Source organism: Pinus tabuliformis, chromosome J, assembly GCF_031772625.1.
Source record: "Pinus tabuliformis cultivar Carrire ecotype Pingquan chromosome J, CPIR1, whole genome shotgun sequence".
Classification (NCBI taxonomy): Eukaryota; Viridiplantae; Streptophyta; class Pinopsida; order Pinales; family Pinaceae; genus Pinus; species Pinus tabuliformis.
This window is the reverse complement of record NC_142295.1, coordinates 109,314,633-109,339,083: the sequence shown is the minus strand read 5'-3', so window position 1 is coordinate 109,339,083 and position 24,451 is coordinate 109,314,633. Positions and strand designations below refer to the sequence as shown.

At 37.9% G+C, this 24,451-nt stretch overlaps 1 protein-coding gene across 1 annotated transcript in view; it reads left to right on the top strand.

The window, feature by feature from the left end:
- The window catches only part of LOC149225769 (alpha-mannosidase-like), a 438,322-nt gene that overhangs the window by 276,098 nt on the left and 137,773 nt on the right, over positions 1-24,451 (top strand). Inside the window, exon 22 of the mRNA XM_089380011.1 lies at positions 10,466-10,531. Within this exon, the coding sequence (XP_089236137.1) occupies positions 10,466-10,531 (66 nt within the window). The remainder of the gene's footprint in view (positions 1-10,465; positions 10,532-24,451) is intronic.

Below are 24,451 nucleotides of genomic sequence, written 5' to 3'. Positions count from 1 at the left end.
ACTTCCAATGATTTAGATGTTTATTTAGCACTTCCAATGTATCATTAAGAAATTACACATTCAAAAATTCAACCATAGAGACAATGAAGCAGTAGAGATCATAATGTGAAATTTCCTTGATTGCAATTACTAGAAATTTATCTGCTCACTGTTCTGCAGTTTATTTGTTATCACGACAAATATCGATAAACTCACAATTGCAATCTTCACCATAAATAAAATATGATGCGGAAAATAAACTGGAAGTTGACTGGAAATGCTTTGGAATCCTCCTCACGCTCCCTCAATCACTATTTCTCTGGCTCGAGCTCACTTCCTTGCTGAATCACTGCACTGGAGAACTCGATTTTCCATAGTAACTCACTCTCCCTCTTGCTCGATGTGTCTCTCCTCATCCCATCGACATGCACTTATAATCTTGTTAGTTTTTGTAGCATCAGATGTGTTCTAGCCTCGAAGCCGAGATTACATCTCTAATCAATGATTAAGATTAGATTTGGCTTGATCCATGTCATTTAGAACCTTCTAACCCAGTTTTATATTAATACCCATTAATATTTTTAATTTCCTAAGTTTAAACTTGGGAACCCATTAAAAATATTAATTATTTTAATATCTCCTTCACCAGATAGAATTTCCCCAAACCATTTCTGGGTCTTAGAGATCTCATGTGCTTTAGCCTCTCCACCAATTTTCATGGCTAGAGCACATCCGGTGCTACCCCAAATCAACACTCCCTCTTAGTGAGGAATGTGCTCTAGTAATACACCACCACTTAGCATCAGCCTGATCATCCGGCATCGGTACCTGTACTGATGCTTGGCCTTCTTGCCCAACATCCTCGACACTGCTGCATCCTTTACTACTGCCCATGGCTCTACCACTGCCACTGCTACATCTGTACAACACCTCCTCTGCATCCGTGCTGCTGATGGTCCTTCCTCACAACACTGCATCTGGAGTCTCCTCATGTTGCATCATGCTACCCGTAGCACTACCGCTGCTACTGCTACACTGCAACTCAGTTACTGAGACGATGGTAACTGATCTACCCAACTACTGACATCCTTGTCAGGCTAGAAACCCTCCTGATGCTGAGCTCTCTTTGACGATATACTATGCAACCTCTGCTGCATCTGCGTTGTTGCAACACCTCTATGCCTCTTGCACTGCTGCAAACCCCTCTGTGGCTTCCTGCACTGCTGCAACATCCTCTGTGCCTCTTGCACTGCTGCAATCCCCACCGCGCTACTACAGATCCCTGCACTCTAGCACTCTCTGCCGCTTCTGCCGACATGTGCCATCTTGCTATTGTCTCTTCGGGGCTCCCATAGCCGGATATGATGCAAGAGATTGGGTACCTCAACGATCTTGCACCTCATCTCCTGTAGTCCTCCTGACTATAGCTCGATGCCTCCCCACCTCTTCTCTAGAGGTACATGAGCACTCATGGCACAATCGTCATCATCCTCTACCTCCTTCTCCGCTTTCGTTGGCATTGCCTTGGAGTCAGACGCCTCTCCCTTATTCTTCTTCCTAGGACACTGGGTTGCATAATGGCCTAGGTCCCTACAGTTGAATCACTTAATCTTGGAGAGGTCCTTTTTCTTCCTCTTCCCTTGCTGCCCCGCAGATGCCAAAGTTGCATCCTCTTCCTCCTCTTTCTTGACCCGGGCTCCTTTACTACTGCTTCCCACCTTGGTCAGTCATCTGATCCAACGTTGTAGTTATCGTTATCGCGATATTATCGGCAAGGGAAAAAAATCGGGAAAAAATTAGAAAAAATCGTAAAAATCGGGAAATAATCGGGAAAATATCGTAAAATACAAAATATTCATTTTTTTCAATTTTTTTAATATCTAAAGCATCTACAACATAAAATAAATACATTGACACATAAATATGATAAAGGAACTAATATATAAGATGTGTAATATCAATTCTAGTGCTACATCACACATAACAGTAAATCATGTCCTGAATAGTAAGTCCTGACTCCCGAGTTCCAACTCAACTTCAAAATATTAACAAAAAATATAATAATGTATCTCATATCATGAGTCATAATGTCATATACAATGAAATGAACCAAATAACTAAAGTCTAATAGACTAATACTACTGATTTCCTCTGCCCCTCTTGCGAGAAAATGCAATAGCTTTCCCTTTCCCTCTAGATGTAGATGTCGGTGGAGTTAGCAGTGGACTCTGCTGTGCTCTAGAAGCTGAAGAACTAGGAGCTATAGCAGGTTGACCACGTCCTCTACTGGTGGCAGGGGTAGTCCGGGTAGGTGGTGTCACCTCCTCCTCCTGTTGCTCCTCCTCCTCCTCCCCCTCTATGCCTTCCACTACTTCCTGCTCTAATCAATCATCGACAGACTCCATGAGAGGCCTCTCGGCCTCAACCCTCCATGCAGCAGTGGCGTCAATCCCATCCAATGAGATGGCCTTCATATTAGGTATCCTCTCAGGTTGCCTCACCCACAATCAAAGATTGTAGTAGACGTAGACCATGTCACTAAGTCGCTGGGACTCCAACCTATACAAAGATCATGAAATAATAATTATAAAAAAATATTGTTTAATGAATTCAAAAAATTATTTGGAAATTTGCAATACTTTAGTTTTAAGTGTAACCTGTTGCGCTTCTTGTTGTGTATTTTTTCAAATACACTCCAGTTGCGCTCGCATCTTGAGGAGCTACATGTTTGGCTGAGGATTCAAATTTCAAATGGCAAGCTTTTGCAGAAGGGGTACCCTGGCACCATACATTCTCCACCATGCATCTACAACAAAATTACAAACAAAATTTTAAATAAATATAAGAAAAAAAATGAAATTTGAAAGTTGAAGCAAAGTATGAAGTTATGAACTTGAAGAGATAATGAAATTTGAAACAAACTAAAAAATACCTGCCATTTTAGTCGTCCTATCAGTCACAACCATGTCAAAGTCAGATGTGCCACCTGCCATCCTATATGTCTCAATTTCTTTGGAGATCTCTGTACGTTCTGCTGGAGATCGCACCATCCTCTGAATACAGGTTAAGAATCCATCCATGATCTCAACATCAAATACGAACCCACATGGGTAATAAAATGTGGGGTTCAAGTAGATCCCTGCAGTATGAGTGGAACGATGGAGTGTGTTGTTCCATCGTTCATCAATCACTTCCCATAGGAGGAGTTGTTTCTGAAACCCCTCATCTCCCTTATCATCATAGTAGGCTTGAATGGATTCTTTGGCCCTGTCCATGGCCTCATACAAACAGCCCATCGCGGGCTTCTCACCATCAACTAATCGAAGAACCTTTACCAAAGGTTCAATAACGGTGCACACCTCCTGCACTCTCGCCCAGAAGTCTTCCTGGTATGAAACTAATCTGCATATGGCCTCTCTCTCTAGTTTCTGGCTCATTGTCAAAGCACGCCACTCCTCTGAAAGAAACATTCTCTTCACATCCCACATAGAATTCAAGAGGGATTGAAGAGATATGAAACTGGTGGCAAATCGTGTAATGGCGGGGCACACCAACTCCTTGTTGTTGGTGAATTTTCTCATCAAGCTAAGCACAAATGTATGATTATATATAAATTTTGTAATGCTTTTTGATGAGTCAACAATATCTTTGACAAATGAAATTTTTCCTATGTCCTCCAACATCAAATCAATACAATATGCAGCACAAGGTGTCCAAAATAAAGTAGGATGCCTCTCCATAAGCATCCTGCCAGCAGCAACATAATTTGCAGCATTGTCTGTTATGACTTGGACAACATGTTCTGCACCCACCTCCAAAATAAACACATCCAGCAAATCACATAAAGTTTTTGCATCTTTGATATGTGAAGATGCATCAATAGATTTCATAAACATTGTCCCCTTGGGACAACTAACCAAGAAGTTTATAAGGGTTCTCCCCTTTTGGTTGGTCCAACCATCTGACATCACAGTGCATCCTGTTTGTGCCCATGATGCCCTAAACTCCTCCAATCTTTTGGTGCCCATACTGGTTTGTTGGAGAAAATTCATCCTCTCCTCCACAACTCTCAATCCACCAGGGTTTTTGAGTCGTTTTTCTCCTCCAATCAGCTCCCAATCGACCAAGGTTTCTCTCCTAGGTCACTCCCAATCCATCGTTGCTGCTGTCTGTCCAAATGAATAAAAAAGTCGTTTTTTGGTGTTATAAACTCGCTGTCCGCCGGCCCGGCGATAACAACGCCATCGAATCACAATTTTTTGGTTTTTATCGCGATTTTTTTCTGAAAAAATCATGAAAAAAATCCGTTTAAAAATCAGGTGATAATATCGTTGAATTATAAAAATCGCGATAATCCGATAATATCGCGATAAAATTGCGATTTTTGCATCACTGGTCTGATCTATTCTTGACGAAGAGCTGCCCACAATTCTTCCCATCTTGGAAGATTCGTTCTGCCCAAAATATTTTGGACGAATGTCTCCCACTCCTCAGAGACTGCGTTCACGGAGGTCCTCACTATTAACTCTTGATCCGGCGTGGCCCCTATGGAAGTCAGTTGGTCCCAGATCTCCTGCAACCTGCTAAGCAAGTGATCTATCTGCTCCCCCTTTTGCATCTGGTACGACCGCAGTTGATTCTCCAGTAGCATCTTCCTTTGCACGGAAGTGTCTTGATACAATGTCATCAAGGTGTCCCACATTTCCTTTGCCGTATTCTTCTCGGCAATATGCTGAACCACATGATCCTTGACCCCATCAAGGATTATGCATTTCGCCTTGGCCATCACATCCTCATACCTTTCGTTATCAGCTGGGTCGACTAGGATAACCACGGTTCTCAAGGCTAAGGCCTTGATGCGATGTCTATCCAGAACGGACAGGATCCTGGCCTTCTAGATCACAAAGTTGGACGCCTCGTCCAGCCTGTCCTGATCTCTTAGTTTGTTCATGGCCATCTTTGCTCTTCTTTTTCGACTCCTCTGAGTCTCTAATTCCCTCCTAGAAGTTCTTTGCTAGACTCCCTCTGAGTCTCGATTTCCCTCTTGGAAATCCTCCTGCCAATAGTCGAATCACACCTCTCCGATCTCCTATGCTCCTACAACACTGATCTGGATTTCTTGGCTAGAAATTCGCCTAGGTAGTGACTCCCTCTACCTTGGTTCTGTCCCGTTAGGTACTGTTCTGCCTTGACAAGAACACCACACCACCAGCCTCACTCCCTGCAATCTTCCCACAACTTCCTATGCCCCAACAACTGAAGAACTGAACCTCTAGGCTCTGCGCAATCCCGATAAGGCTGATTTGCTCCCCTGGCCAACAGTGTCAACCCTCCTGATCTCTACGTGGCTCTTCGTGAGCCTCTTCTGCCTTCCTCTGCTTCTGCGCTGGCCTCTCTCTAGCTCAAACTGATGACGCAAGTCCTTTGCGTCAGCCCTTCTCTGTTGTTTTCTGCCTAAGAACAACTTTTGTCACTCGGGACAACTGTTTCTACTACAAATTCTCTGATTCAGTTGGTGCCTTCAGCTCTCTTGTGATCTACAACTCTTTGATACCATGTTGAAATTTCTAAGTATTACCTGTTAGAAATTTTATCTGTATTCTTTGGTTTATTTCGCCTACTTGTTTAATTACTAACAAGTTGTTTAACCATATAAACACTGAAATAAACACAATACAATATTAACCATCTACAGATCAATAGCTGAAAGAAATAGACAAACACATAAGGGACACCGTTATTTTTGGACAATCTTCCCCAGAAAATCCCAACTTGGGAAAACCGGTGCAGTAGTTTTGAGGGTTTTATTATTAAGCAACTTTTCTTGAGTACACTTGGTGCCACACTGGCTCACTCGACAAAGATAAAAAATCTGGCAGTAATACCTCTCTTCGGAAGCAAATATTTTGAAAGTCTGCTCCACGAAACCCTCTCCAACACCTCTTTGAGGCTCAGTGTCAGCTTGAAACCCTCTGCTTCAGCCTTCTGAGGCTCTGCGCGACCTCTCTGGCCCTCTGCGTCACTCCTGCAGCTTCTACGTGGCTCACGCTAGCCCTCTGCGCAGTCCCTGCTGGCCTTTGTGTGGCTCCTTCTGGCTCTGCGTCTGCCTCTCTGCCTTGCACTCACTGCTCGTCGCTGCAATACTGATCACTGGTTCAATTTCTCTTAGCAAACCTCGCTCTCGAAAATTGAACTGACTGATCACTATTGTGTGTCTCCAACTGACCCTCAAGCCTCCTCTTATACTTTTTCTGTTGAGACTTCAACAGCCGAGATTACATCTCTAATCAACAGCTAAAATTAGATCTGGCTTGATCCATGTCATTTAGAACCTTCTAACCCAGTTTTATATTAATACCCATTAATATTTTTATTTTCCTAAGTTTAGACTTAAGAACCCATTAAAAATATTAATTATTTTAATATCTCTTTCGTCGGGCAGAATTTCTCCAGACCATTTCCGGGTCTTGGAGATCTCATGTGCTTTATCCTCTCCACCAATTTTCGTGGCTAGAGCACATCCGATGCTACCCCAAACCAACAACATCTTAAGTTTTATCCTTGAGCATCTTTCAATATTGGCATATTGTCTAAAGAGCATAATCTTGGCATTATTGTTGATTGTTGATAATCATAATCTTGAGTAATTGGCATCTTAATCATTGGCAAATTGTTAATCTTGTGGATTTGACATTGGCACTTAATAATTGGCACACTCTTGGTAATAATATTGTCTTTACATTTATTCGATAAGTACTCTTGTCATTCAAGATTAATCATAACTTTAAGTACTTAAACATTAAACCAATCTTAAACCAAGAATTTAGTCATAACTTTTGCATAAGCATTCTAGGCCTAATTGCATTATAAATTACCTCCAAGCATAAGCTTGGTTGATGGACTTCTAGGGCCACCCTTTCTCACCTAGCTTGAGGGATTCAACAGCTTTCTTGTGGTTAAGACAGTGGCCTTGCAGTTGTCAGAGCCACAATCTCTACAACACCGAAGGAACTGGGTGGTTGGAACACAGGAGGAGGTATCACTAATCAAGCCTTTGATGCTTCCCATTGGGAGACAGCTAGAACAAAGTGGGCGGGGATCAAAGTGACAACCCCTAGCTTGAGTTGTTGTCATGGTGCCTGTACAATCTGAGTGACAACAAAAAACAAACATAAGCACTTGATTGCACAATGAAAAACATACCTTTAGGGTTGGATTTCCCACCTTCTAACATATGCTCTCAACAGATGGGTGAGGAAACATACAACTAATGCAAGGAACGGAGATAAAGTGGCACATCACATCGGTTATGAGGTGGCTCTCAGGTGCTACTGGTTGCCGGTTGAAGAAGACGAGTTGGAAAGAAGCTCTCCTAGGGATCCCCACGTTTGGTCGAACACAAATGCTAAGCCCAATGTCTTCTTCAAACTTACAATCTTCTTCAATCATTAATCTTCTTCTCATGTACCTCAAGGTCTTGAGGTAGCCATTATCTACACATCTTTTATTGAGAAGGACGGTTTCTACATCCATCTTGTATGTTATTTAACAGAAATCATAAAAATAAATTTTGACAAAAGTGTACCTGTAATGTCCCCTCTTATTAATTTCACCCAGCAGCTACACTAGTTTTGCAATTTTGGCTAAGTCATGGCAATTTTGATTTGGGAGTGCTTAACTTAGGGGAAGTGGGTTAGGAGGACCCCACTTAATTAAATTGGCTAAGGAGGGTCCCAACATAGGAGAAAAAGGGAAATCAAAGTTGTAGTGGATGGTGGGGACCACCCCAAAAGAGGAATACGCACCCCTTGAGCAAACTCGCACTTTTGGAGGGAGAAAGACCAAGGTGGGGTCGATGCATGGGGCCCACATGGAGAAGGGGGAGCTCAAGGATAAGTAGTGAGAGATGCATCATTTTGGGGGCTTTTGAACCTTTGTCATTTACACTCACCTAACACGCTTGAGCTGTTGAGCCAGATCTGCAAGTGTTGTTCAGTACAAGAGATTTTCATGCGAGAATCTCAACTCACCTTTGGTGGACTTCGAGTGCCAGCCCAAGGAGGAGATCTAGACTACATGGTGGAGTTGTTCCAGTGCTTTGTTCGAGCAATTCATGGGATTATTGCAGCAGACTAGGTGCAGTAAAGGGAATACACACTCCCTAAGAGAGTTCTTTGTGGAGCAACGTATTTGTGGGCTTTTCAAGAGAACATTGGGCCAATTTTGCTGAAGATTTGGAGTGTTGCTGGGGCACATTTTCTCTAGAGTTTTTTTTGTAACCTTCTCCCTATCTCAGGAGTTGCGTGGTTCTACGCAAAGTCTATTTCTAGCTACACGTGGTAGTTGGGTGGTTGCATATTTGGAGAGATGAAGGGAGTTGGGATTTGTGGGGGGCATCCGGAGGAAGTTTACTAGCATTTATCATCATTTTGCAAGGGCTGAGAGATGATATTGTCAGGTGGGTTGAATTACCCAATAGTTGGAGGAGCACAAGGAAATTGGGGCAAATTCGGAAGGTTGGAATTAGACCCAACCCTTTCTGGGTCTTTCTGGGTTTATTGAGGAGAGGCCAAGATTAATTTGGAAGAATTTTGGAGCAGTCTAGGGGCCTCAAACAGGGACCTCATTCCATCCCGCAGTGCATATTTCCAGGCAGCGTAGAGCATAGATGAAGAGTCATTCTCCAGCAATTGGGCAGCTTGCTTTCTCACCTGGGGTTTGTCCAGCTTGCCTTTGGCAAGCCCAGGTGCACTTGTTCCTACCCATTGTACTCCTACCATTACATATAATAAAATGGCTCAGTTTCTTTGGAGTAAATCATGGTTTTGCTCATATTTCTATTGTGTTTTTGGTTTTTTGGTTGCATGTGAGCATTTTGTCACTCTTGTCACTTAACATTTCTATTTAGGAATAATACAGTAGCTGACAAGATGTCTCTTCATAGTTTTCCCCCTCTTACTGAGATTATAAATACAAGGGAACCTAAGCTTACAACTCGAATTGTCTTTAACGAGCGTTAGCATTACTCTCATGCCTCTATCATTCTTTCTTTCTTCTCTCTTATAGCTCTTTATTTTGTAATAGTCATCTTGGTGCAACCAGTCTCTTGGCTCTTGTGGAAGAAAGTTTAGGTTTGATCAATGTTGCAGGAAGCGTCCCCCCCCCGGTTCTAAGGCCCGAAGCGCGTCCCGTGCGGATGCGTTCAGGAAGCGTCCTCGAAAGCGCACTTCCAATATTCGGAAGTGTGCTTCCACCTGTTTTGGACGCTTCCGGACGCTTCCGCCTGTTTTGGACGCTTCCTGGACACTTCCGCTTGTTTGGGATGTTTGTTTAGAGTATAAATGCAAAAAAATATAAAAATATATATATATAGCAGGCGCTTCGCTTCCTAGATTTTTGGAAAATGACGCTTCTGCGTCCCCGCTTCCAAAAAACGTCCCCGCTTCGTGCAACATTGGGTTTGATCCACTCTATCTCTTTGGGTTTGTTTGATGCCTCGATGGGATCTTATGCAATTTGGTAAAAGTTGATAAGCGATTTTCTTTGGTAAAATCCATCATTTGAATATGCTTTTTACCTTCTAGTTTTCCATATAAAGGCTGATTGCTGGCACATATTAAACATTATTTTGTAAATTTATTTGGCCACTAATTTGCTGGTCAAATAGCCATTGCATTGTCTTTTTGTCTGCATATTTTTGGGTGAAAACAATACATGCTAGACTAATCACACACCCCTGAGGTTGGCAAACACGAACCCTAGTGGAGAGGGAGATTTGCAAGTGACACAAAGGGTGTTGCGCATACTTTTGTTATCCCATATTTATCAGATAATTCATTTTCCAAAGGGGTAAAAATTTCTGTTAACAAGACCAAACAAATCAGTTTTATATTCCAGCTTAGAGAAACATTGCACAGCCTGGACAGTACACTACAAAGGAAAATTCTACAATAAAGGATTGGACAGTTAAGACTATATATATATATATATATATGTTACCCTCTGTTTTAGCTTTCCTAGATTAGGCATCCTACCTAAAGTTGTAGATTATGAATAGGATCTCATAGCAAGCTAGGTTGCCATGAGCTTCTTATGTCATTGAATTGTTAATTTTGAACAGGTTTACTGCATCTCATAAACATTTCATACATCATTCCGTAAACTACAACTATATTCTGTAAAATACACCTGCATCAAACATTGCTCTCTATCGGATTATTTTGATATGTTTGGTTTCTGTTTGCAAGACTGAGTAGAAGGTTGGTTCCTATTGAATTAGATGAGAGGAAATAGTGGGCTACCTAACCATGGGTATTTTGATTTGATTATTTTTTTGGATACCCTCTAAATCTCTACATACATATATAGACAATTTTCTGTTTAGTTTATTTCCAATGATCCAATTATTGACATTTTGTCCAGCATTTAGCATATGAGAAGGGACTTTATATTTTTGTTCCTGATGCTTATATGTTGGATAATACAGGTAAGGAATTACAGGAAGGATTGGAATTTGAGAATACATGAAGTGATTGCTGGAAATTATTATCCTGTGAGCTATGAAAATCCTGCCTCTTGTTTTCATTTTTACTTTTTGGTACATTTGACATAAATCATTCAATTGAGAACTTTGCTGCATTTTGGTTGGACTTGTACTTATGCAGAATCATGTGAACTCTTTGATACTGATGGCTTTTATCATACAGAATTAGCATTCGTTGTAGATCTGAAATTTACTGCAGATGATTTAATATCGTGTTTCTACAAGAATCTGTGGATCACAGCATGTAATTTAAAAATGTAAAACTTTTAGGTATTTATGGTAAATAATAAATATAGCCTGTCAAATCCTGTTCTCTGGAACCATTATTTAGTATGCCAAACCTGATGCCCTGAAAAGGTAATCTCATATAGAGAAAATAGAAAACCTCGTGGATAAAGGAACAGATGAGTACACATTTTGCTGTAAAGGGTGCCATCTTGATAAGACAAATCAAATTGCTAATCAGTTTCAGACTTTTTTATATAGTTTTCTAAAGCCCTAGCTAAGGGGGAACCATCGCTATGAGAGAGGAAGCTTATGATGACAACTTGCATGTACAACTCAAAAAGGATTAAGAAATCTCAAGGGTACCAGATGTCAAACTTACTTATGCCAAGGCTTTTAATATTTTATGGAGGAAACCCATGTAAAAGGAACAAAAGAGAAGCAATTATATATGATACAAGTTTAAGCTTTGGATTTTCATTCTGTCACATTAGGTACTAGGCATGGTGTTGCCGAACAAAGTATCTAACGAACTGTCAATAAAGTTTTGTGCATTCCTGTAGAGGCAATGGAACCTATGTCTATTCTTGTAATAGATAGGACATCTAAATATAAATTGTTCGTTGATCCCTACCTCAAGCAAAGGCCAAAATCTGCAGATCCAATCTACACTGGGAAGATGGTGATCTATCTTAATGCTCAACTAAGGCAAGCGCACCCAAGTTGGCCAAGAGGAAACTAAAGCTCATCTAATATATCAATCTAAAGATAGTGCAGTTGAATAATAACCCATCAAAGATCTAGAGAAAGTACTCCAATTAAAAGGCCATCTTGGGACTTAGAGACCTGAATGATCTAGACTCTAGTCCAAAATGGTGAAGTGGAGCTCTTACAAATATCTTCCCTAATCGTAGAATTAATTCCTCCTTTGGGGGGAGGAGGTGGGAAGGTGTTGGAATTCCTAAGTTTAACCCGTTAGAAATTCTTCCTCTACTATCTGATTTATTTCTTCATACTTGTTCTGTTAATTAACAAGTTATTTACCATGTAAATACTGAAAATAAATACAAGTACAGTCTCAACACATACAGATCACCAACTGAAGGAAACAAGCACACAAATGACACCGTTATTTTTGGACTAATGTTCCCGGAAAAACCCAATGCGGGAAAATCGGTGCAGCGATCAGAGGGTTTTATTATTATGCAGTTTTCAGAATACAACCTTGGTGCCAGAAATGACTCACCCAACAGAGAATGCCCTCGGCAGTAGTACCTCTCAGTCGAAGACAGATATTCCGGCTAAATCAACAGATGAATGATCCCACAACAACACTGCAGCACTTCTGCTGCTCTGCGTCACCCAGATAGGGATTGCGTCACCCTATCCAGCTCTCTAGCTCCAATCTGCCCCATGAAATCTCCCAACGTCAGCCTATAGGGTCTGCATCAGCCTCTCTGGCCCAGCGTCAGCCTCTCGAGGCTCTGCGCTAGCCTCAAGAGCATCTGCATCTCCTACGCTGGCCCTCCTCAGGCTCTGCGCAGCTCCTGGCTGCCTCTGCGTGGCCTCTAGCTGGCTCTACGTCAACCCTCTCCCGGCTTCTGCGCTGATGCTCTCGATACTTTCTCTGCCTCTCTGCTACTATATTCACTGTCCCTTAGCTGCAAGTCAGATCACTCCTTTGATTTCCTCAGTAAGCCCTGCCCCAGAGAATCGAATTCTTGATCAATTCGGTGTGTTCTCCAACTGACCCTCAAGCCTCTTCTTATACTTTTCTTGTTGATGATTCAACGGCCGAGATTAAGTCCCTAATCAACGGATAAGATTAGATCTGGCTTGATCCATGACTTTTGGACCATTCTAGCTCAATTTTATATTAATTCAGATTAATATTTTATATTCCCTAAGTTTAGACTTAGGGACTCCATTAACAATATTATTTATTTTAATATCTACCAAACTGGTTAGATTCTGCCCAAACCATTTCTGGGTCTTGGAGATCTCATGTGCTTTAGCCTCTCCACCAATTTTCGTGGCTAGAGCACATCCGATGCTACCCCAAATCAACAGAAGGGATGTCAAAGGAGATTCAGTGGGGAGGGAGGTGATCAATTGAAATACCCAACAACACAAGAAACAACCTTAAAGAACCAATACGGGTGCGGAGCCAACTAACCAAGGGATGCACGTCTCTTGGAAGAGCATAACGCCAAAAGGAGTACATGTTGCATGTTAAAGAGGAGTCTCTGAGTTTGTGAAGTTTTGTACTCTATAAAGTATAAACACAAATGATAAGCTTGAGGATTGCATTAAGGTGAAGAGAATAGGCACCAAACTTTGCCTGTACAATATACTAAGGAACAATCTGGTCTCACTAAAAGAATTATAGTATGGAACTTCTTGTAAGAGCCCTAAATTCAAAATACCAGAATATGTAATTTAAATACATAATTTAAGCAGTTTATCTAATGAATACCAACCTGTCTGCTCTGCTGCAATTCTTGTTCTGGTTGCGTTACCAAAACGGCCAAAACCTCCCTGCTGAACTGGGTACAACCTAGGTACTCAGTCTCATAATGCTTTCCAATCGAAGCAATCTGATCCCCCGTGCCCAAAAACTCCAGTACAATCAAGACTCCTTCCTGTCTGTACCTCTGTGTTAAAATTGTTCTCCTTCCTCCCCCTCCTCAAGATTTCCTTCCTCCTTTTAATTCCTCGTCCACCGCCTTCCTCCCATCTCCATGTCATTGTTTTGTTACGTGTAACTTTTATAAAATCAAATCTCATTTGATTTTGTTGATTTTATTTGTTTACGTATATTTGATTTGATTAAAGTTTATTATTATTTTAATAAAGTAATTTGATAAATCTAGTTTATAATTTTAATTAATGTATATTATTATTTTATTAATTTTAATTTGTAAATTAAAATTAACATTTTCTTTTAGCTTATATATATATATATAAGGTGGTATACGTATTACTTACTAATTTGATATATATGATATTCTGGTGAGGTATTAATTCATTACCTTAATTTATATCTCCTCCCGTGGTAACCAGCCTATATATAGTGCGATACATGCGGGTCCATGCATACATAGCTATCATATGGAGGTCTCGTATGTATGCTAATATTTGTATTTTATTTATAGTTGTAGGTGGGTCATTACATACATCCCTCCTTCCAAAAATTTTGTCCCGAAGTTAGGGTTTCCAAAATATATTAATGATTAGTGTGAGCATATAATTCTTTGTATTTTAGGATTGAATTTGTTTTATATGGTTACTTAAAATTTATTTTCTTGAATATTTTAAGATTTTACAACTATAATATTCATGTTCTGCACCTGTTGGGTTCCCAAGCTACTCTAGAATCATCTTATCCTTCCTAATCTCTTCCACTTCCATCCTATCCGTCCTCTACTGGAGTGTGCCATGGCGTCAGCTTTACTGACTAACCATTCATAGACTCTCAAGGCTATCAACGTCGATTATATCAACCTGATTGCCCAATAGGCATCTGGCAGTCATCATTACACGTCTAGGGGAGCGTGATTCGCATAGTCCTCCCATGACTCCAGGTTTTGGAGGATAAACGGTGGGTAAAATACCTCTACCCCTCCTAGCGGCACTAGGGTCAACGCTCTATCATGGAACCTCATTGAGCCTTAATTGTACTAAAGTTTTTGTCATCACGTGGTCATTTTGGTGACGATGCTATCTGCAACGTAAACACTTGTCCATATATTATAACATATGCGTCAATATATATAAAATAAACAATTTATGTATAGCTCATACATGTTATCTACAGTATAACATACTTGGTCATGTCCGGCTCATGTTATTGGCTTTCATATTGAAATTGTAATCATTCTTTTATTTCTATCTCATTAATCATATCGATATGCATAAATGAAACAAAATTATAGATATCTTAATTCATATCATAAATCATGATTTAGATTTTATAGCAAGGTTAATCAAATATTGAACTTCATCATGGTATCCATAATTCAGTAAGGTTAATTTAAATAATGTATTTCATCTTGGTATCCATGTACCACTAGAATTAAGCAGATAACATATATCATATTTCAATAACATAAAAAAAATTCACTTTTTTATGTGATCCTTCCAAAATGGTTTTGAGTACCTGATTTAAAGTAAAGTAAATACAAAATATGGCTTAAAGTTCTTCAAAATTGACACAAGTTAGAGTATTTTTGACATATGATTTATGTATCTTCCCAAGTAGCCGATCCAGGGCTATAGTTGTCCCACTAGACCTTAACTTGGTCTACCAGAAGATTCCTGAGCTGTCGAACCCTACGTTCTAGTATACATAATGGTTCAACCGAAATTATTCCCTCGTCCGATACCTGCAGTTCTTTCCATTGAAGGTTATGAGATTTTTCAGCTATGTAATGCCTTGTTATAGATACATGAAATACATTATGAACTTTATGCAAGTGAAGTGGCAGTGCAAGACAATAGGCGACAGGTCGAACTTTTTCCAGGACTTTAAATGGTCCGATAAATTGGGGTGACAACTTTGTCTCTTTTCTGAATCGGATAATGCTTTTATTTGGTTTGATGGAGACGAAACCTGATCCCCTACTTCATACTTTCTATTTGTTCTATGAGCATTAGCATAACTCTTTTTTTTCCTGTGCTTCTTTTAACCGTTGTCTAATTTGTTTTACCTGTTCTTCCATCTCTTGGATTAATTCTGGTCCTACTATCACCCGATCTTCTAACTTGTCTCAACTTAACGGTGTTCTGCAAGGTCTACCGTATAATGTTTCAAATGGAGACATTTCGATTGAACTGTGATAATTGTTATTATATGCAAATTCGACTAAGGATAAATACTTTTCCTAGTGTGATTGCTGATCCATAACGTACATCATCAACATATCTTCTAGTACTTGATTTACCCTTTCTGTTTGCCCATCAATCTCAGAATTATAAGCTGTACTCAAATTTAGTTGAGTTCCTAAGGCTGACTGCATGCAAGTCTAGAATCTTTAAGTGAATCGTGAGTCTCTATCTGATATGATCTTCTTCGGTACTAAATGAAATCTGATAATTTCATTTATGAATACTCGGGCTATGTCAGCAACTTCGTAAGTATCCCTTATGGGAATGAAATGAGCGTTTTTTTTTTAATTTATCCACTACCACCAGAATAGCATTGTGTCTTTGTGAAGTAAGAGGTAGCCCAATGATAAAATCCATAGAAATGATCTCCCATTTGGTCATAGGAATGTCATGAGGTTGCAGGAGACTTGCTGGGTGACAATGATCAACTTTTACTTGTTGACATTTAAGACATTTTGCAACGAATTGAACGGTATCGCGTTTCATGCCTGACTAGAAGAAGAATTTCTTGGTATCAATATACTTTTCTTTACCTCGAGATGTGCACAATACACTGCTTTGTGGGCTTCCTTAAGGATCGTGTCTTAGAGATCCCCATTATCAGGAATATACATCCTTCCATGATTTCGCAAGATTCCATCATCTTCTAGTTCATACCCCTCAAACTTAGGTTCTTTTGACTTTTTACTATCAAGACTAGATCTTACCTTTAAATACTAACTATCTCTTATGAGATGTTCTAGTACTCGTTGCCTTAAGTCTACTTTGATAGGTATGAGGGAAAATATTTGTAGAATTTTGTAGAATTTTTCCTACAAATCAGCTAGTTTTGATACCATGTAGAACTTTTTCTACAAATTAGCTAGCTCTGATACCATGTAGAAATTTTCCACCTGTAGATCAACCTGGGAATGCAATGTACTAAAGCAAAACACTTGATCTATTTCTACAAACAATTTAGCGGAAGCTTAATCAACCATGAGCAAGATCAATAAGAACACATATAACTGATAAGAAGGAATCAATCATACATAACACAGAATATATCAATCACACATAACACAGAATATAACCAGCATAAAACCCCAACACTGTATTATCAATCAAGTGGAAATCCTCTTGAACATATAAAAAGAATCAGCTCAATAGCTATCCTGCTCTCTTTGTAATCAGAAGATCCTGATGATCTTCAATCAGAAGATGATAATCATGGACTACCTAGGCCTCAATATATAGGCCACAAGTCCTCCAATCTCCTATAATAGATCCTTCTCCATGCAAGGAATACTTACTAGAAATATCCAAGCATCTGATAGTACACTGTCCCGCATCTGATCTTAACTGGGTCTCTGACAGAACTGACATGCAACAATTATCCATGAGTGAATTCTCAGTTATCTAAAATAATAGTTGTCACATGCATGCAAGCATTAACAAACTATATTTTATTATTTTAACAACTTGTTAAAATAATCTAACTGGACTAAGTCAACTGATTCTCTCATTATAGAACTCATACTTATTCCCTCAATCAGTGGAGGAGATTAAGGATAAATTCCTCAATCAGTGGGACAACTCATGTGCATGCTCACAAAGACTTCAAATTCGAATTTCCTTAACTAATTAACTCAACTGAATTAATTAATTAATATTTCCAACTGCTGTTAAGACCAAAATTGATTTTACTTCCTATAGATAGACTAGGGACTGCTATAAATAAGAAGGGACCTAGAAATGCTATTTTTAGAACTTTCTATTTTTAGCAGTTTCACCTCTCATCCAATGTGGTCAATGACCTCACTGGCCAAACTGCTATTTTTAGACATGTTATTTTTAGACATGCTATTTTTAGCAGGTCTATTTTTAGCACATTCTAAATTTATCATTTCTTGTTGCACATTTTTCAACAATATTCGAGGTCTTCTGCTTAAAGCATCTGCCACTACGTTCTCTTTTCCTTTAATGTATGATATTCCAAAGTCATACTTACTTAGGAATTCACTCCATCGTCTTTGGCTAACATTCAAATCTCTTTGAGTAAATAGGTATTGTAGACTTTGATGGTCGCTTTTGAGCATAAAGCTTCATCCTACTAGATAGTGTCTCCATATTTTTAAAGCTAGTACTACAACGGCTAACTCTAAATCGTGAGTGGCATAGAGTTTTTCATGATGCTTTAACTTTCTTGAGGCATACGCTATTACTCCTCTATTCTGCATTAATATTGCACCTAATCCTTGCTTGGATGCATCAATACATACAGTAAAATCTTTGTCCATATTAGGGACTCATAAGATTGGTGCAAAGGTCAAAAATCTTTTGAGTTCAGAAAATGCTTTATTACATTCCTCAGTCCATTCATACCTAACACCTGTACGTTGGAGAGTTGTAATTGGCTTTGCAATTTTGGAGAATCCTACCACAAATCTTCGGCAGTAACCAGCTAAACCCATAAAGCTTCGCACTTCAAGTGCATTTTTCTGTATTGGCCATTCCATGATTGCCTTTACTTTCTCAAGATCTACTGAGATTCCTTCACCAGATATGATATGACCTAAGTAATGAATCTTTTTCTGAAAGAAAGAACACTTGGATAACTTTCCATATAACAGATGTTTTCTAAGGCAGGATAATACTATGCGTAAATGGTCTTCATGCTTTTTCTCATTCTTGGAGTAGATGAGAATATCATTTAAGAAAACTGGTACAAATTGATGAAGATATTTGCGGAAAATGTTGTTCATAAGGTTCATGAATACTGCTGGTGCATTGGTCAACCCAAATGGTACCATAGTGAATTCATAATTCCCAAAGCGTGTTCAAAATGCAGCCTTAGAAATATCGTTTTCCTTAATCCTTAGCTGATGATAGCTCGATCGTAGATCAATTTTTGAAAAGACAACAACTCCTTTCATTTGGTCGAAGAGGTCATCAATTCGAGGCATTGGATATCGATTTTTTGCTGTAGCTCGATTCAAGTCTCGATAGTCCATGCATAACCGTAATGAACCATCTTTCTTTTTGACAAAAATTACAGGAGCACCCCAAGGTGAAATACATCCGGAAATTCGGATAACACTGGATATTATTCTAAGGATGGTCCTTTTTCCTTGATTACTTCTTCAACTGCATATGCCTGACAACCTTTCCTTAAGCAACGCTTCATTTTCATTGTTGATATGAAGCGTAAAGATACTTTTCTCTTGATACCTTGAATTTGGATCGTCTCTCCTTTATCATTTGTAAAGAGAATTCTTTTCCCATAACAATGTACCCAAGCTTGATGAGCTTCTAATCAATCCATACCTATGGCGAGGTCATAAGTTCCTAGGGATGTGGCATAAACTTTTAATTTAGTCAAACAGACCCCTAGATCAATTTTGCATTCCTCCACACTTAAGTCTACGAATTGGAGTTCTGCTGAGGCCATTTCTACCTGTCTGAAATCATTTTGCTTGCGAGTTGCCAACTCACATTTATTTAATGCATATGACGAAATCAAACTATTCATGGCGCCAGTATCAAATAAGATTTTGAGTTTTATACCATTAATAATACCCGAGGATTCCACTACAGTGGATTGATGTGCTCCCTGATTGTTGTTGACTACTACATGGATTCTATGATTGCCTTGGGTATTTGATGCTGGTTCTTTTCCTGCTCTGTGCATTATACTTGACGAAGCTTCTGGACAATTACGTTGAAAATGCGGTCCCCCACATCCCCAACAATTAACCTGGGTCGGTCCTCTTAAATCATATTGTGAGTTTCTAGATAAGGAGCTTTGTCCTCTTATGCCACTCCCTCTCACGTTTCTTTCTCTATTAGCAGTTCCACGAGATTTCCATGGACTTGTGTTTGATAATTCAGCAACTATAGTATTAACTGCCATGGGAGCTCTTGCTCCTACTCCTCTTGGGGTAAATCTATTATCATAAGGAGGTGGTCTTGAGTTTCTTCCCAAAAGTTTCAGGGAGCCTTTCTTGGAAACCCTAGTTGTAGAGGCTCTGTTGGCCTGGCATCCCTTTTTACTGCTAGATGCTCTTTTGCATAATGGCCACATTCTACTACCTCAGCTACTGATGATGGCTTCCACATCTTAACCATGGCTCTGATATGAGGATTTAACCCATATATGAAGCGCTAAGCTTGATGTTCATTAGAATCCAAATAATGAATATATTTCACAAGCTCCATAAACCTTATTTCATATTCTTCCATTGTCTTGTTACTTTGGACTAACATATGAAAGGCCTCGACTTCTTGTTCTTGAAAATATGGAGGTAAATACTTAGCGCGAAATCTTTCCTCGAACAATTCCCAAGTGGGCATTATCTGTTGTGAAGTGTAATTGTTTTTCCAGATTTCCCCACCAAATCAAATACAACATTTTTTGTTTTTGAAGTAGAAGAGTACTCTCTTATTGCAAAGCATATGTTCATTCCTTCTAACCATGCTTCAGCACATTCTCCAGCTCGTCTTCTTGAAAATTCTGGGAGTTTAATTTTCTGCAGCTCCCTATAAATATCTTCCTTTGATTGTCTATTCTCAGAACTTTTGGGTTCCGCTGGATTTGTTTCTTCGGGTTGAGGTTGCTTTTTTTTGGTTTTAGCTGTTGTCGACCCTTTTAATGTTTCCAATATGGCTTCCAATGAGCGCATTATAACAGTCAACTCCAGTGCTGGAGCGATTGGTGTTGATGATGGTTTCGATGGTGGCGGGGATGGTGGTGGCAATGGAGATGGTGATGACGATGGTGGTGGCATTAATGATGGTGATGCTGCCCGATCACGTCGTCGTCACTGATATGTCCTTACCATCGTAGTGTTTCTTGTATACATAATAAAATTGTAAAAATTTAAGATATACTTTCAGATTTAACATATAATTTTGCAATTTCAAATTTACAAACGGGTATATTTTTTTTGCTATTTTTACCTTGCTAGGAGGGTCTTACTGGTACCAAGGTCAAGAAGGGTGGTCTCGCGACCTTCTTGTGCTAATGCAGGGTATTCTATTCTAATGCCTAATAATTCTTAGTAAGATGTATGGGTCTTCATAGACCATAGTATTTATTTCGTAATTTACCTAATCATGCTATAAAATATTTACAAAATAAATGAGTTGAACAAGAATAATTTACCTTTTAATTCCTTTCTCCTCATAGTTTGGACATAATGCTCAAAATTAATTATATTAATATATATAAAAATATTTAAAATTTATTTTAATAAAATCCCCATATTAATAAAGTCTCAATATAATGTATACAAATATGCCCTTTGTAGGTTTCTCTTTTGACTTGACATGTTATATTGAGCTGATTTGATTGCTTGATAGACTTCCATAACATATATGGTAAAATCTATTATAATATAAAGTCTCAATATATATTATATTAATTATCATTAATTAATTTTATAAAATTATGGTACAAAACCCAGAAATATTTTATTATTATAAATTTTATTTAATACCCATCATAATACTTTATTCAATATCCCATCAAAATATATTACCAAAATTACAACTACTTTTATTCAATATCCCATCAACAATCTTATAATATATCTTTTATAAAATCTGAAAACATACTCATGAAAATGAAATCAATTTTTAAGCAGTAATCTAATTATTCTACGTTTCAACTTCAATTGGAGGCATTGGAATTAATATATATATATATATAATTTTTCTTTTTTTACCTATTTATAAACTATTTACTCTTATTTTACAATCTGACGATACCATAAAGTAAAGTATTAAACACTATATATATGAATCATGTCATAAATTTACCTTTTAGATATTGCAATAATCGGGTTGAATTAGTTGATGGATATTCGATGCCTATCCATAAACTCTTAAAAGCTATTTTAAAATTTTTTACACCTTCGTCATATCATAAATCCTCCAGTAAACTATTAAAAGGCATGTATGTTTTTTAAACTCGAAAGCAATGTCTTTGGAAAAGCAAATCATCAAGATTGAAAATACAAATTCTTGCATATATAACATTGAATAGACGTGAGAATAGTCACACCATCATGAAATTCTAATTTAATTTTTAAAATAAATAAAAATAAAATATTGTCAATTAAATAATATTAGGATTTTAATAAAATTCTAATTTTTATTTTTTTAAATCATTAAAAACAAAATAAATTTATTTACTTATTAAATCATACTTTAAAATATTCCAACCATTATTATATACATTCACTTAACGTAAATACAAACATAAATGTGTAACTTAACAAAACATCAACCTTAATATAAACCTATATCAATCATATCAACCTAACAAAAATGTGTAACTTAACAAAACATCATCCTTAATATAAACCAGTATCAATCATATCAACCTAACAAACTAGTATAAAAATGGCTTTCGAAAATTAAAATCTATTTTTTTTTTTTTTTAATATTCGTGTGACCCTTTTATTTTTTGTATCGTACTTAGAGGACAAGCCGCCATTAATCATAGAAATGACTTGAAAAAAAATCATTCTCTCAATTATTATTCTATAACTAATTTAATAATGCATATAATAATTCAGCTGGTGGTTGACATATGTCAAATAGCTTCGAATGACACCAAGTGCCATTCAAAAGATGGTTCCGACATGTCAAACTTTTGAGAGAAAGTGAGTGAGCACCGTGGCTTCCTTAGCGTATGCAGGTCTGTAGATTTGCAACTTATATATAGTGCGGTTACATATCACTCTTTCTCTGCTCAGTCCAATTTCCTACTCGCAGAGGTCAGGATATCGAATGATGCTGCCTATATATTTGGCAATGATAAGCATGGGTTGGGGAATCAAATCCTGCCCATATATTTGCAGCTTAATCCCTTGAGTTCGGACTTGATAGCGGAACACAATGGACGAGTAAGGAGGACTTGATAGCGGAACACTATGGACGAGTAAGAAGGCGGGGAAGGGCAAAATAATGAAGACACGCTGTTGCAAATTTCCTCAATTAGAAAGTATGAATTTATAAAATTTTCACAGTATATATATATATATATATATATATATATTTTTTTTTTTTCCCGACTATTTAAATTTTGGAATTGCAACTGGTTGTTATTGACGTCAGGTCTGGGAATTTATATAAAATTTGAACAAAACTATGGATGAGTTCACATAAATTGAATCTACAGACAACGTCATACATGAATGTAATTCTTTTAAGGAGGCGCGGGGAAGGGCGAAATAATTAAGACGTGCTGTTGCAAATTTTCTCAATTAGAAAACATGGATTGTTAAGCTCCATTAATATTCCGAACAATTGCTGCCTACAATTATGCAATTTAGACTGCAGTCTTTCCTTAATTTATGGAAACCAATTGCAGTAATTTCCTTAAGTTAAGGAAATCAACTGCAGTTAATAAATTTATTGTTGGGAGCCACTGAAGTGGTCCATTACTCCATCTGGAGTTCTCTACCTTGATCTGTGGAACACCTGACACATAGCCATCAGAAGCTTGATGGAAGCTTGGCTATAAATTCATTTGTTTGGTCCCCAAGCTTGCATCTCAATTTCCCTTCAATTTTTACACCATCTAGCTGAGAGAGCAGAGCTTGGAAGTGCCTTCAGAATTTTTGTATTCTTTTCTTTTTGCTTGGTTTGAAGCTGGAGTGCTGAAGAAGAAACACGTGGACTGTGGCCTGCATCAAAAACATCACCATGGCTGGAGGTAATTCTTATTTCTGGGCATTAAGTTTTAAAACGATTCTTTCAGTTATTCCGCATATAGAATCGTTGTTTAAACTGTAGAATTTTTACATTTTGGTATCAGAGCCCTTTTATCTCTGCGTTGCTGTGTGTTGGCCAAGAAACGAATTCTTATTTTTGGGCATGGCCTATTAAGCATAACAATCAATTTCCATATATGCGCAGAGGGTTCCGGCTTTGTGCTGTTTAGAAACCCTATGCGTGCATTTCTTATATGTACATATTCAATTGTGCTGATTTTTTCAATAAAACATTAATTGAATATTACAAGTTTTTCGAATGAAACCGAATAATCGATGTTTAGTTCAAATTATAAGAGCTATTTTGAGTGTAGAATCCAATGAGATTACGTGGATGGGATCTGAGGCTAGCGTTCATTAATATTTTGAATTTGTTGGCCAAATTGTTTGCCAAATACGGGTTCAATATTTTTCTCGGCATTCTCACAAAAGATTAGAATAAGATAAGATGCTGAAATTGTTTACCACGTTTATAATTTATAATTGGAATTGTTTGGAGGCCGGCTGTTCAAGAAATAGGCAAGAATAAAGCCCAGCCGAAATACAAAGAGAAATTGGTTTTTGGTTTTGGGGTTTTAAATGACAAAGCTCCTCCCTATAATTTTTGTCGCCCCCTAAAACTCAAATTGGGCTATCATTATGATTAAAATGTTTCCCTATCCTTGAATACCCCCTTTTGTTTTATGCGTGTTTGCAAATTAAAAGAAATAGTTTATGCATTTGAATATTTCAATATTTGAATATTTGAAATAGTTTAGTCTTTTGTTTTGAATATTTCAAATTTGCAGTTTTTGCAAATTATTTAAAGAAATAGTTTATAACTTTTTAGAGTCCATTTTGTAATTAATTTAAGAATTAGTCTTAAATAAATTATGGGACAGTTAGACTAAGGAGAGTAAATAAAAATCGTAAAAGAAACATTACGAACTAAATGATTATGATTAAAAATTAAGTTGTACACATAATCAATGATGTATTATAAATTGATTGGTTATGTGAGAATTGAATTCTTATGGGTATAAATTATTTTATTGTTTTGAAGTTATATTTAATTATG